Source organism: Gopherus evgoodei, chromosome 2, assembly GCF_007399415.2.
Source record: "Gopherus evgoodei ecotype Sinaloan lineage chromosome 2, rGopEvg1_v1.p, whole genome shotgun sequence".
NCBI lineage: Eukaryota > Metazoa > Chordata > Testudines > Testudinidae > Gopherus > Gopherus evgoodei.
This window is the reverse complement of record NC_044323.1, coordinates 86,627,165-86,641,301: the sequence shown is the minus strand read 5'-3', so window position 1 is coordinate 86,641,301 and position 14,137 is coordinate 86,627,165. Positions and strand designations below refer to the sequence as shown.

At 39.7% G+C, this 14,137-nt stretch overlaps 1 protein-coding gene across 12 annotated transcripts in view; it reads right to left on the bottom strand.

Moving 5' to 3' along the window:
- Window positions 1-14,137, bottom strand: part of ARPP21 (cAMP regulated phosphoprotein 21) — a 260,922-nt gene that overhangs the window by 74,114 nt on the left and 172,671 nt on the right. For all 12 annotated transcript variants that reach the window (XR_003998880.1, XM_030551266.1, XM_030551263.1 and 9 more), the window contains one exon: window positions 5,304-5,534. Coding sequence is in view for 11 of the 12 variants with exons in the window: in XM_030551266.1 (XP_030407126.1) it covers window positions 5,304-5,534 (231 nt within the window). In the remaining variant the exon portion in view is untranslated. The remainder of the gene's footprint in view (window positions 1-5,303; window positions 5,535-14,137) is intronic.

The window sequence follows — 14,137 nt, the reverse complement described above, 5'->3', positions numbered from 1 at the left end:
AAAGTAGAGGTGTGCATGCACTCTACTGTACAGCTTTGCACAACATAAATGAAGCTTACATTTTTAACTCCTTCACGTATGCCAGAATGTGCTTTTGTTACAGCAGCCCTTTTTGTCCAGTGCATAAATGAGTGGAAGGTTACAATGACTGTGCGAAAGATGTCCAGATGCTATGGTAGAAACTGAAAGAATGTACTTCAAGGATGCACTTTAAGTTAATTCAGCAATGAAGTCATTAATGCTGAAATTGCATCCTGGAACAAATACTGGGGATAGACGATATTCATGCCCATTTCATCCCTATATAAATGGAATGCAAACCATAAGACTATGCTTAATGCATTGTAGTTCAAATAGGAGGAAAAAAACCTGCCAATTGAATATAGCTTCACATCTCAGAAACAAGGCACTATACTTTTGAGGACAATGTCCTGAGAGACTAGAGGAGACCGTTCTGGAAATTCACAAGCAGAAGCCCTAGAAGTGTCTTTGAATGTATGGGAGAAATTCTTCCCTCCGTCATATTGAAGGTAGAACTTCATACACGGTATTCGTTTTGTTTCCATTTCCTGAATCAGTTGAAAGTTTTCTATTTTCACAAAGTCTTTTTGCCTTTTGCTTTTCATCTTTTAATATGCCGGGGGAGAGGGGAGGAAGCAAGTAGAAAACCACCTTGTAAATAGCCATGGTAATAAATAAATCAGTCTTTTTCCAATTCGCACAAAACTGTTGAACCGCCAAAAGGAACTAGATTCTTTTTTGTGAAATATTTTAATGCAACTTCAGTCCTTTCTCCCTTCCTTTTTAAAACTTCCGGATTAAGTGAAACACTTACAGTAGGTAATTGACTCTATAGAACAATTGTGAGATTTCAGATGGAGAGGGAAATGCAGGTGAACTGCATGGCTTAGAGAGCTGACAGTGAAATAAAAAAAAGAGTTTCTCACCTCAACATCACAAGACTGCCACGATTCCTGACTGAAGTAAGGCTGTCTTACATTAGGTATTTTTCTCTCACTCCCCAGCAGTCTCTCCTTATCACCCACCAGCTTCCAGTTCCTTCCACCACCTGCTCAAGCTGTTTAACACCCATCTGTTTTTCTCACTTCTGACACACAGGGAAGGTTTAGGAGCTACGCACCTTTCAGAGGAGTGTAGCCTGATTCACTTAAAATGTGAATGCTCCAGGCTGCATGCTCGCCATGTGTTCACTCAGAATGGAGAGGGACACAGATTAAACTGCGTGAAAGAGACGAGGGGCCCAGCTCTATGGGGGACAATGATGGCATGGAGAGCAGAAAGAGCATGCACTCGGTCCCAAATGTGCAGCCTGATCCCCACGAAAGAACTTCAGCAGGGTCTGTGGAAGGCAAAGATGATTCCACAAAGGGGAACTTCATGCCTACTCACCCCAAGTTTGGGTCCACCTCAATTGGAGGGCATGCTCTGAGTCAAAGTGCTTAAAAGGAGATGGAAGATGGACAGGGGGGATTGATTAAGGATAATCTTCTTTTGAAACAAAAGGGCAACAGCTATGAGAATGCCAGGAACTGACAAGGCAGAAAATAAAGCAAGCACTGGAACAGTGAAGGAGGTAAATTGAAATAGTATCTGCCCAGAAGGGACTTGCCAAGTTAAATTCAGAAATGGCCACCGGGGATAGATAGAGAAGTTAACTGAGGGTAATACCACAGTGGAGAAGTCTAGAAGGAAAGGGCTTCCAAAAGGAGCAACTGAACAGCTAGGAATGAAACTATGTGACCAAGATGATGGGCAATGTTAGGTTCTCAAGAACAATATCAAAGACGACTGTTTCAAATACAACACTTCACTCAAGAAAGATGATTGGCCAGAAAGAGGTAAACTTAAAGATAAGACTGGAGCATTAGCTAATGGAGCGCAAAATTTTGAAACAGGAAATGAAAAGGAGGGTCTAGTGTTAGGGAAGACACTTGTGAACATTGAGGAATTAATTATTTCTCTGAGAGGGAGCAAGGGATGACGAAGAAGCCAAAGTGATAAGGAATAAGAATGAAACACAAAACATTTTTAATTGTTGAAGGGATGACATCAAAGAGGGTGTCAGGAAAGACCAGAAGGAAGATGAAAATGGACTGATGGAATGGGGGGGATTAAAGTGTAGAGAAAGCAGAGATGATTATTTGCTGCATGTGAAAAACTTTCACAGAAAAAAAAAATCAGCAAACTTCTTGCAGGTGGAGTGAAGAAGAGCTGGAGGAAAGAGGAAATATTTAAAAGAAAGAATGAAGGTTTACAACATCAGAGAGGGTGTTGAGAGGTATCTGGTAAGATTTACAGATCTCATGGAGACTAATCAGCCTAGAGACAGCCTGATTATTGTGTCTCTGGGTGCTATAAGAGGATCATGTAGGTAGAGTGACTATGTAGTGTGATAGGAAGGACAAATGTTTAAAGGCCAAGCAGTGAGAATCAAAAAAAGAGGATAGAATTGGAGGTAACCAAACCAGTAGAAGAAGAAGAAGAAGAAGAAGAAGAAGAAGACGACGACAACAGAGCTAGAAAGTGACGATGATGCATTGTGAAAGAAAATCAACTCATTATGAGAAATAAAGCTTCTTTTTTCATTTATCTTCTATCTGTTCATAATATTTGATCATCTCCTATAGTATCAGTGCCTCCTTCTCATGAAAACTCTTTTCTATTTTAAGAAGATAAAGAGATTTAGGTTCAAATCATAATGACGAATTTATAGCATGTGTTTTAAAAAAAATTAGCAGGCATCGCACGGGGTTTATTTCCAACACAAGTGACAATGTGATGTATGCTATAAATCTGAGACTAGGGCCTGATTGTTTAAATTGAATTGTTTCTTCTATTTTTTAAAAAATTATACTGTATTTAAAAATCAGCTACAGCAACAAACAGAGCAGTTTGTCTAGTGTAAAAGAAGTGCAGATATGTGCTAATAAACAAATATAAATTACACAAATACTATTTGAACAATATTTTTACAGATACAGACTATCCGCCCCCTCATCCTCCTCCTCTCCCTCGCCTCCCCACTGTATGTCTATATGGCAGCTGGGAGCATGCTTCCCAGCATAAGTAGACAGACATGCACTAGCTCAAGCAAGCTAGCATGCTAAAAACAGAAGTGCAGCTGAGGGTAGCACAGGCAACAGCTAGGGCATGTCACCCACATATGTGCCCAGGAGGTCTGGGTGGGTTTGTATTTGGGTGGCTAGCCAAGCTCCTGCTTGTGCTACCACTGGCTACACTGCTGTTTTTAGCGTCTAGCTCGAGCAGAGCTAGCATGCATCTGTCTACTCATGCTGGGCAGCATGCTCCCAAATGCAGTGTGGACATACATACCCACAAAGTGCTTAGTTATGCCTCTAAGAGGATGAGGCATGCTAGGGAGAGAGGAGCAGACACTCTATTCATATGGTGTTACCTGGAGTACTATGCCTGTGAGTGACAAAATGCTCCCTGGATACTGGGGGGCATATGCTAGGCAGTGAGACTTGCTATCCCTGTACAGCGGGTGTAATGAATGCTCTCCCAGAATAACTCTACCAGCATGCAAGTGTGGTGCAGCTATGGCTCCATCTTTGCCATGCCCAGAAACATGTACATACCCTCTCAGCCACTGTTATTCCTAGAAGCAGCAGTGGCTGCTCTCACTTGCTCTCCCCAGTCCATGTGTGCTGAGGTACATACGAAAGGTCTTCTTGAAAGTGGCCTGCAGTGTACATACAAATGGCTTCTTTCCTATTGCTCAAGAGATTCCAGCACAGTGGACGGAACTCTTTACTAGAAAAGTGTGAGTGAATGACTGGTTTGTTTTCTTTTTTCCTCCATTTATTGCAAAGAACACTTATTTAAAATCCCCCAATTCCCATCTCCAATACCAGGCTCTCAGATCAAGACTGTAACAGCTTAGCTTGAAAAAAAAAAACCAACCACATGTATATTCAATAATCAGTTGTTAAATTAATCCTATGATATAAATATGAACTTAAAATATTCTTCTGCATTTACAAATGCTGAAGCATCTTGATGAGCCTCAAATGCAATTATCTTCTAAAGTGATTATGGGAAGCTTGGTTTAATATGTTTTTTCAAGCTGATGTTTTTATTAAACTCCTCATCTCTCAGTTTCCTATTATATTGATTATAAAGGTACTTCCAATGCTGATAAGTAGGTTTGTGTCTTGGCACGGAACTATTTTTATTTAGCATAAAGGGAGAGATAATAAACATAAAATGGTGGCACTCACTACAAATAACATTCCTGAATTAAAAGTTTCATAATGCCAAGACCTTTAAAAACAGGCTTCAGCTCCCAGCTCTGGGTATAGTGGGAATAGTTATGCACTGCTTGTTTTTTATTACCGCCTCAAACCAATACAACTCAGCTAAAGGAGACAGAATGTATGCAGACTCAGAGCCAGATAATATTTCAATCATTATCACTGAAATGGACCCAAATCACTGAAGCGACCCTGCAGTCCCCATCTTCCAAGCCTTCTTTATAAAGTTTGCAAAATACTGTGGGGAAATGAAAGCAAGAAGTTGCTGACACGTCATCTGAACTAAGGACGAGACCAACAATTCAAATCCGAACTCGAATGTTTTTGAGGTTAACAAATGTTTAGATGAACTTTTATGCCCATTACTTCATATTTCCCTTTGTGCCTCTGCACTGCTTTGTTCCAGATAGAAGCCGAAGTGGAGATGCCACAATATGAAAGTGTCTGTTTGCACACAACTTCCAGTTTAATTATACAGACCCAAGCTGACCAAGTAGCTTGGGTAAGAATACAGACTCCTGGGTACTAATTCAAACTCAACCTCCAAAACATTTGTGTTTCTCCTGTCATCAAGCTAAACCTCTAAGGTTTGGATATTGTAGACTGGTCCTCTCCAAAGTCCTGATATTCTGAATTCCTGATCCTGGGACATGCTGAGTGCCCTCCATTGAAGCCCATTGGAAAGCCAATGGGAACTGAGAGTGTTCAGCACCCCGCAAGATTGGGGCCTTATTTTATAGCGGAATCCAATGTATTAACATTAAAATGGTGCACCTGGCTCTTACCAGCGATGCTGCAGAGTCTTTGCAAAGCCATCACATATTTTCTCACCACTGTAAAAACATCCAAACAAATCTGATTTCCAACCAAAGCAGATATTTTCCCACTAACAAAACAGTGCTAGCAGCTGCTGCGTTTCCAGCTACTGGTAACATTCTATTTTTATACGTGATGCTGTTGGCAGTGTTCCCTAAAAAGCAATGCAAGATGGAAGAATGTCAGACTGACCTGTGTGTGGATTGAGGAGGATACTGCCAGGTGGTATCCCTGCAGCTTCAAGTGGAAGTATGATATAGCTGGTGTTGCTTGGTGCTACCTGGCCATTCATCCCATTCTCTGTATATGAAACATTGCCTGAAGGGCTGGCTGTCACTCCAGGGGCAATGGATGCACTTTGGAGAGGCTGATGTGTTCGTGACAGTGATCCTGAGGAGCCAGCGCTGCTGGAAGACTCTGAACCTGGAAGAGATACAGAATCTCATTTATGAAGGAAGCCAGGCCTTCCATTCAAGTTGTTACTTACATTGAATAAAACTTTTTAAAGATGGAAAGCATTTAGTACATAATCAGCTTTTTAACCCCTCTGACCATGATGGTTCCTTATGATAACACACTCTACAGCAAGCTCAGTTTTAAGCAGGACTATTGTGATTCAACCCAACCTACAAGAACCCATTTCCCCCCTGTGAAAAATCTCCCCTTCCATAAAAAATGTAATGAACCAAAACACAAAATACATGCTATGCGATTTGCTTTACTGTCATGTTTAATCATTCATAAAAGGCACACACGCTCTGTCCAAAAGGACAAAGTTTACAATTCCATAAGCAAAACCACAAGAACATAGCAATTGAATCCCTAGCCTACTAACTAATTAGGTGTACCATTCTTCCCTATTCACTGCTAGATACAGTTATAATTTTAGCAACTTACTTGCTTTTTCAGTACCTAGCCTATTAAAAAGTTTCAAGCCAATACAAATATGGTAAAACACAGTCCAGTGATGCTCAGATGGCGACAATGCAGATGTTTTAAAAATTAACAACGTTCTGAATACAACTGTTCAATCTTTTATGATTTTACTTAGACCATTTTCCAACATTTTGATACAACAAACATATACAACCTCCTTCACAAACAAATTTGGATCTGCAATTTTAACTCTAAAAGGGAAGGAAGGAAAGAACTCAGGATTATGTTCCATCAGCGTTTTCCTCCTACATAGCTTTTACATTTGGGATCAATCATGTGGGCTTAGTAATAGGTTCCATAGCTCCCCTAAATCATTTTTCAGTTTTGTTCTTGTCTGGATCCATTTCTTTTTTGGTAATTAGACTAGGCCAGATTTCCACTGAAACTGCAGCAAAGGGAGCAACAGCGTGTAATTTGTCAAATCTTCCTGCAGTAGCTTTTGTAAATATAGGGCATCTGTGGAGTCCCCTGTTGTGTAAAATCTGAGTTGCGTTTTCATCAAGGTCATCTTCATGCTCAGAGCAAGTTTCAACATGCATAACTGAATGCAAACAAAGAAAGAACAATCTTTCTGAAGATTCCAGTGACTGCCATTGGACTGCAGGGGCACAAACCCCCCTCTTTTCAAATCAGTCGATCAATCAATCAGCCAACCAAGAGGGTAATGGAGGTTGCAGAAGAATTTCCACTATGTATTCTGAGACTGCCAGCTACTCCTTTTTCTTTCCCAACAAAGGTCTATATAGTTTGTTGAGAAACTATATATCAGAAATTTAGGACGTTTACTCCTGAGAAGTTGTTTCATTTTATCATTTTGCTTGTACAAATGGCAGACATCTCCTCGGATGGGAGAATTCTTGGATGGCACATTCAGCAACTTACAGACAATATTCTGCTCATTTAGGTTTTTTCAGACGTAGCATCAACAGCATTAAGCAGGAATGTATTTTTCTCTGAATAGAATATGTAGCAATTATCAGATCTTTTCCCATATATAGCCACCTTGCGTTAATTTCAGTATTGATTCTTTCTTCTAGTTCTTGCTTTACTTTTTTCCTCTTTTTTTCCCACTTGCAAAAACTCATAATGGATCTGTAACGTGAAAACTGTTGGGAGGCCTCTATCAAAGACAAAGTGAATCAAGAGATTTCTTTATTATTTCTAATAAACATTTAACTGATCCCCACAGGCCCCAATCAGGATTCTTTAAATTGCTAGTTTTGTGCTACATTGAAGGCAATATGGTTCATGTAAAAGAAGATTGCAAGTTTTTTAATGAAGTTTGGGTCATTGTCTTTCAGATGTTTTTATGGCATAATCACAGATTGATCTTTACCATTTTGTGAGCGTAGAAGAATACGTAGAGAGTTCTCCTGTATTAAGCCGATATTGAAGAACTGCTGGAACAGGCTTCGAACAAGCACTTATGTTATTGTGACTGCTATATTTCAACTAAGGTGATGGTATTTAAATTGGCTCACTTGCAGGATCATCAGTGATCTGCTCTTCTACCTCAATAGTTTCATTCAGTGGCACAACTGATGTTGAAGAAACAAACAAAATTTCTGAACTTTTGGAAAAGAGCATTAATCCATTTCAATATTTTTACTTAACAACTCTTAAGCGTATTTACATAATACTCTATAAGACTTATCTATTTTCATTATTTCTTCATTACAATGACTTATTTCCTACCATTTCATTCAACTCTAGCCATCCTAGGTCAGTTAAATTCAAACACTGATGTTTGGTAATAAATAAAAACTATTTCCCTTTTGCTGTATTGGTCAGTCGCTTTCACATTTATTACAGTTAGAATGAGAAACAACCATTTAATTCATTGAACATTCTGAAGACTGGAAAAATAAGACTAACTAGTCAACCTTAGATGGAATCATGTTATCAGATGACCTGACCACCTTCCAGAAGTTTTGATTTTCTAGCAAACCAGACCTTACTGATCCACAAGTTCACCCCTCTCTTCAGTAACTAATGGCTAATGTACCTCTTGCCATCATCAGTGACTCCACCTTTATACAATTCCCCTTTATGCTTTTTGATAGTTCTAAAACATTTTAAAGATTTCATAATAGGCAGGGCTGGCTCCAGGCACCAGCACAGCAAGCAGGTGCTTGGGGCGGCCAATGGGAACGGGCGGCATGTCGGGCTCTTCGGCGGCAATTTGGTGGTGGGTCCCTCGGTCCCTCTCGGAGGGAAGGACCTGCCACCGAATTGCCGCTGAAGAAGAAAGTGGCGTGGTGGAGGTGCTGCCGATCACGACTTTTTTTTTCATCGCTTGGGGCAGCAAAAACCCTGGAGCCGGCCCTGATAATAGGCATAACAAGAACCCATCACTTCCTTATTAACATACATTTGGATGAATTATGTTCTTGTAAGTACCTCACAGTGATACTGAAGTTCAGAAAGAGCTGGTGATGGGGAAGAAACAGGAAAAAAACAACTACTAGGTTTTTTTTGGAGGGGGGGTAAAGAGAAAACCTGGCAGCTTTCTCCACAAACCTGACCCACACAATGACCCACACAATGAGGCTCCCCTCACTTTCCTCGAGTGACTATTTCACAGTCCATATGATCTTACCATTTGAACTCCTGCCCCATCTCCCCTGCCAAGGTTCAACTTAAATTTTCCTTTGCTTGGTTTCATCTCTGTGTTCCTAATTTCACCTCTTGGACAAGCCTTATTAATTCTTCTACCTCCTTGTTGTTTACATACTTCAAAGGTAACTCTAGAAACAGTGAAAAATACTCCCTTCCCTGCCAGCTGGCCCATATAATTATCCACTCATTACTTGCCCTAAGGGGCCAATTTCCCAGCAGTGACACATTGTTCATCATTTTTGTAAGTACCATCCTCTTAGATGCAGTTTCACAGCACCAGAAAAATTGATTTGCTAGTTTTAAAATTTTTTCCACCTAACCATCGTTCATTTTTATATCACTTTTATCACTTTGGTATTTAAGTGCTGCTGTAAAAGTGATACTGGTCTGCAGCTTGCATTTCTGGAAAGAGGAATGATGCTTCAGCATAGTAGGTTTGCAGGTGCCCACACATCTACACTCCAAAGTTTATTAGGGGAAACATTTATCACATCACCTTGACTCGAGCAAATCATAAAGGAGCAGAAATCTGGTTGCAAAACCAGGCCGCTAAATCATAATTTACAAGATTCTTTATCAAAATGGTTAATGTTTTTAAATGCCTGCAGCATAGATTGTATTTACTCTGCAGGACCTGTAAAGAGCACTCAACAACCTGGATTCGATTTTTGATCTCAGTTATAACAGTAGAAGTCTGGAGTACCTCCAGTGAAGTTAATTGGCACTACAATTTAATCAAATGTAACTGTGATTGGAATGCAGCCAACTGTTTATAAAGGGGGGAGGGGAAGAAATAGGTTTCAACCAGTGTTTATCCTCTACTAGTGTAGAATGGAAACTTTGCACCATAAAGAAGGAAGTTAAAGATATATTTGGTTTATGCCTTCCTATTAATAGCCACTTCTTTCTTAATTAATATGCTACATATATATAGATATGGATAGAATTAATGTTTGGTTTTCTTTTATTATATGACAAATAAAAATGATTGTAAACAGTAAAGGAAAAGGTTGTCATCATACTAAGAGCCACATTTTGCCATCATGAGTGTGGATGGGAGCTGAATATCTATGATAGATACATACAAGGACATCCATTTCACCACAAATATGCATGCTTAGACAATCCTGAAAATAAGTCATTTATATTACAGACGTCTAAACCAACTGAAGATGTGGACGATGTTATAAATTGCAGGAATGCAGCATGAGTAATCTGTTGAATTATTAACTCCTCTTCCCTGCCCCCACAGTATTGACTGATAGCTCTAATAATTCATCTCTCAAAATACATTATGCTTCATAATATATAAGCAGTAGGTAACATGGTATTTGCAACATACAAACTGAGCTTTTAAATTAAAATTGGGTTTTTTTTTAGCAAGTGTCACAGGAACAGTATACAATAAACAGTAAAAAGGAAAGCCAGCCATGTGGTGGATTTAGAGCACCTCATTTCATTCTGAGAGCACAGCACCATCATTTCTCTGCTGACTTTTTTTTTTTTTTTTGTGCATGTGTGCAATGGAGCACGGAGAAGGGCACGTTCTGTGTCCTATGTAAGGTGGGACCAGATGTCTGAAGTGATACAGAAGAGACAGAGTAAAAGAAAGACCAGAAGGGACCATCAGATCTTCTAGCTTGACCTCCTGTATATCACTAAACACCACTCAGCCAACCCCACCCCAAGCCACAGCCAGAAGTTAGACCAAGCAGGACACTAAACGATTGTGTTGGCGGATATTGTACTATTGCATATTTTCTCAAATTATCTCTGAGCATACACTGGATTTAATTAAAACCTTGATATTTTTCCAGTTGAAGTTATTTGGCTCATAACATTGCTATGGCATCAGGATGACTATCATGTGTTTAAAGTCTTGCTTAAAGGTCACCTGTCCTTTTATCTTTTATTGTCTTTTAGTTGATGATGAACTGTATGACTTATCATTGAATGCAAGCTGGCTTCTTATATATTGTGCATAAATGAAAATGTGTTAACTGCATTATTTGTCTGCGATCTGAATAGAAACACATAATAAAGCCTTGAATGTTTGCTGAACAACAGCATTTAGCTCAGGGGTAGGCAACCTATGGACCGCGTGCCGAATGCAGCACGCAAGCTGATTTTCAGTGACACTCACACTGCCTGAATCCTGGCCACCATCCGGAGGGCTCTGCATTTTAATTTAATTTTAAATGAAACTTCTTAAACATTTTAAAAACCTTATTTACTTTACATACAACAATAGTTTAGTTATATATTACAGACTTATTGAAAGAGACCTTCTAAAAACTTTAATATGTATTACTGGCACACGAAACCTTAAATTGGAGTGAATAAATGAAGACTTGGCACACCACTTCTGAAAGGTTGCCAACCTCTGATTAGCTGTTACTCCTGGGGGAATTCTGTGCCACTGCACAATGCAGAATTTCACAGAATTTCCTGTTTCCCCTGCAGAATTTCTGACTGCCACTAGGGGTTGCTGGACTCTGCAGAGCCCGTTTCGCAGTGAGCGGAGTGCTCATTCCTCATTTTCCCAGGGACGGGAGAGGGCCTGGGAGACCCAGCTCTGGCAAAGGGTGAAGAAGGGCAGGGACACACCACACCATGTCCCCCGACGGGACAGTAAAGAAGTTGGGGGAAGTAAAGGCTCTGGTGGTGTTGGTGTCTGGGCTGGAGGCTGTCTTGTGGCTGGGCTCTGTGGAGAAGCGGGACTAGTGTCTGGGGGCTGCGGCGCGGCTGGGCTCTGGAGGGAGGAGGTTGCTGGTGTCTGGGCTCTGGGGCCTTTCCAGCACCCATAACTGGAACTGGATTGTTGTAGGGCTTTCTTTAGCTCTCTACTTTTTGCTGTTGTCTGTATTGCTGACATACTTGTTGACAGGTATTATGAAATAAATCACCAACACTGAAACCGGAGTGATTATATGGTGTTATTTTGACAAATATATGCAGAGTTTTGCAGAATTTTAAAATATTGTGAGTAGAATTTTTTAATTTTTTTGGTGCAGAATTCCCCCAGGAGTAAGCTTTAATGCAATATTAGTAGTATTCCGTAAAATTAGATTACAGAATACTGAAAATGCCATGGTGAATATGACTACGTCAAGTGTTAACAATAAAATTTTAACCAGCTAGTCAATGAGCCAATAGTGTATGGAGGCTCTGACAGTTGCATGAATCCACATAGTGTTGTCTGGGGGTAAGACAGCAATATACTAAGGTGAACTTTTCCATTTTTTGGAATAGTCGTTCTCAGCTGCCATATTGCCATAAAATAACACTTCAATGATAACATCTGAATCTGTTTTTCCCCGTAGCCTTATTTCCCCTGACTTTCCCAGAGTGACTGACAGCTTCACTTTATATCATGGTTTTGAAAGTGAGAGTTTGTTTTGACATCCAGTATTGCACTTTTTTCCTCCTTTTTTATGTAATTTCTTTTTCCTTTCCTGTGGCTTGACAAGCTTTCAAATTGAAACACTTAGATAATTTTTTTTAAAAACCCAAAACCTCCAAAGCACTTACAATACCTAATCACTCTGCAAAGAACATGGTATTTTAATACTACTGAAGTGTTTTAAATGTGTTATAAGAGCTGTCATTTGAAAGTGGGGGTTTAGTGAATATATAGTGCAGATATATTTAAAATTATTAGAGCTCTTTGGGGATTTTGTTTTTGTAAGTGCATCATTTGATATGATTGATTTCACCACTATAAAGGCTATTTAAACTATTAAATCTTTTGCAGTTAGCATGGGTCCAAATCCACCAAAGTGGATTTCCCTGACACTGTTCAAGTGTTTTGTGTCTCTGCAGTGTGCTGCTGCAGAGGAATGCAGTCAACACAGAACTGTACTACGGATTACACTGAGCTGCTGTGCTTCTCCATTAACTTATGCATATTGGGCTCAATTCTAAAAAGATGCAAATATCTACTGATGTCCTTGTCAATTCATACCAGAAAGGATCATGCTCACAATATATTGTGTGCAGCACTGTACAATGCATTTATCATTCACACAGCCTGAGAACATGGCAAGTATTTTCAAAGTCATTTAAGCACTACTGAAGCCATGTAACTCCCACAGATGCTAACTACGTATGTATGACTATATAGGGTCAGATACTATCTGGATATGTATGACTCTATGCACAGATACTACTGAGATATGTATGACTATACTGGGCTAGATTCTGAGGTCTTTATCCAGGTTATATTCCATTCTTAATTCAATGGGATTTTACCTAGCGATAAGGACAGAGAAAAACTGATCTCAGGATCTGGCCCATTAAAAGCACAACCTTCACCTGCCACAGTTTTAAAAGACACCTGAAACCAGGGGCTTATAAAATTGTATTTCAGGTTCCCAGCCAGCTTCGTGACAAGCAAGATTTAAAGGGGCTGCATTCAAACTAGTGTTGCTCCTTTAAAACTGGCAGATATGCAGACATGGCCAAAACTCTTCACTGCACTTTGATCATGGAGATGCTAAAATGCAGACTTCTTCCACCAGTCAGCTGGGCTTCCTGATCGATCTCCACTGTGCTCCTGGACACGGCACCTGAAGTGCAGCAAAGAATATAGTACAACCTCAGGGGAGATAAGTGATATTTGGCTAACCGAGGTTTGATGAATTGGGGTTAATTAACTAAGGTCTGTAAAGCACTTTGAAACTGAAAAGCACTAAGTGCTAAGTATTGATTGTCACTGGGGTTGTACTGTTTTTATCAAATGACCCAAACTGAGAAAGGAATCTGATGGGCTGATTATTTATATTACACATTTATATATAAATACAAAACATATAAAAGAGCTAAATGGCATGGTTTGGAGTTACGTAGACCAATGCACCATGACTCACCCTTAAGTTAATATAACCATGAAAGGTAAACACAAAAGCAGGAGAAAATTTTTCTCAAATTGTCCTTTCATTGGAACTACAATATAAAATGAAGACTTCAGAATCCAAAATTCATATTAGCTTCCATTACACCATGTGATTCATGAATGAGGCAGACTGGCAGCAGACTATCTGCAGAGGCTCCACTCTGAGAAGCAGATGGCCACTTCAGAGGTCTGCGTTTCAGAAAAAGGGCTTTGGATTTTTGAGCGCGGCCAAGTTTTACAACATTTAACTCCCTGTGCAATACAAAAAAAAAAGTGTTTTCTTTGCCAGAAAGGACTATCATCTTCTAATCCACAGAAACTGCATACGGTATGCAAGAATAAACACAAGTATTGTGCCATGAAGAACAATGAAAACACAAATCAGGATTTGTTATTCATGTTTAAAAATTCAACACTGTAGACCCAGCTACTATATACAGACACGCACACATACACAGTACTTGCAGTAAGTACATACTTCACTTGTAATTCTTAATACAGAATGGCGGCAGACAAACACAATCATACTCATTTCTCATGGCAGACACACAAGCATTATGAACCCAATAAGTAGTAG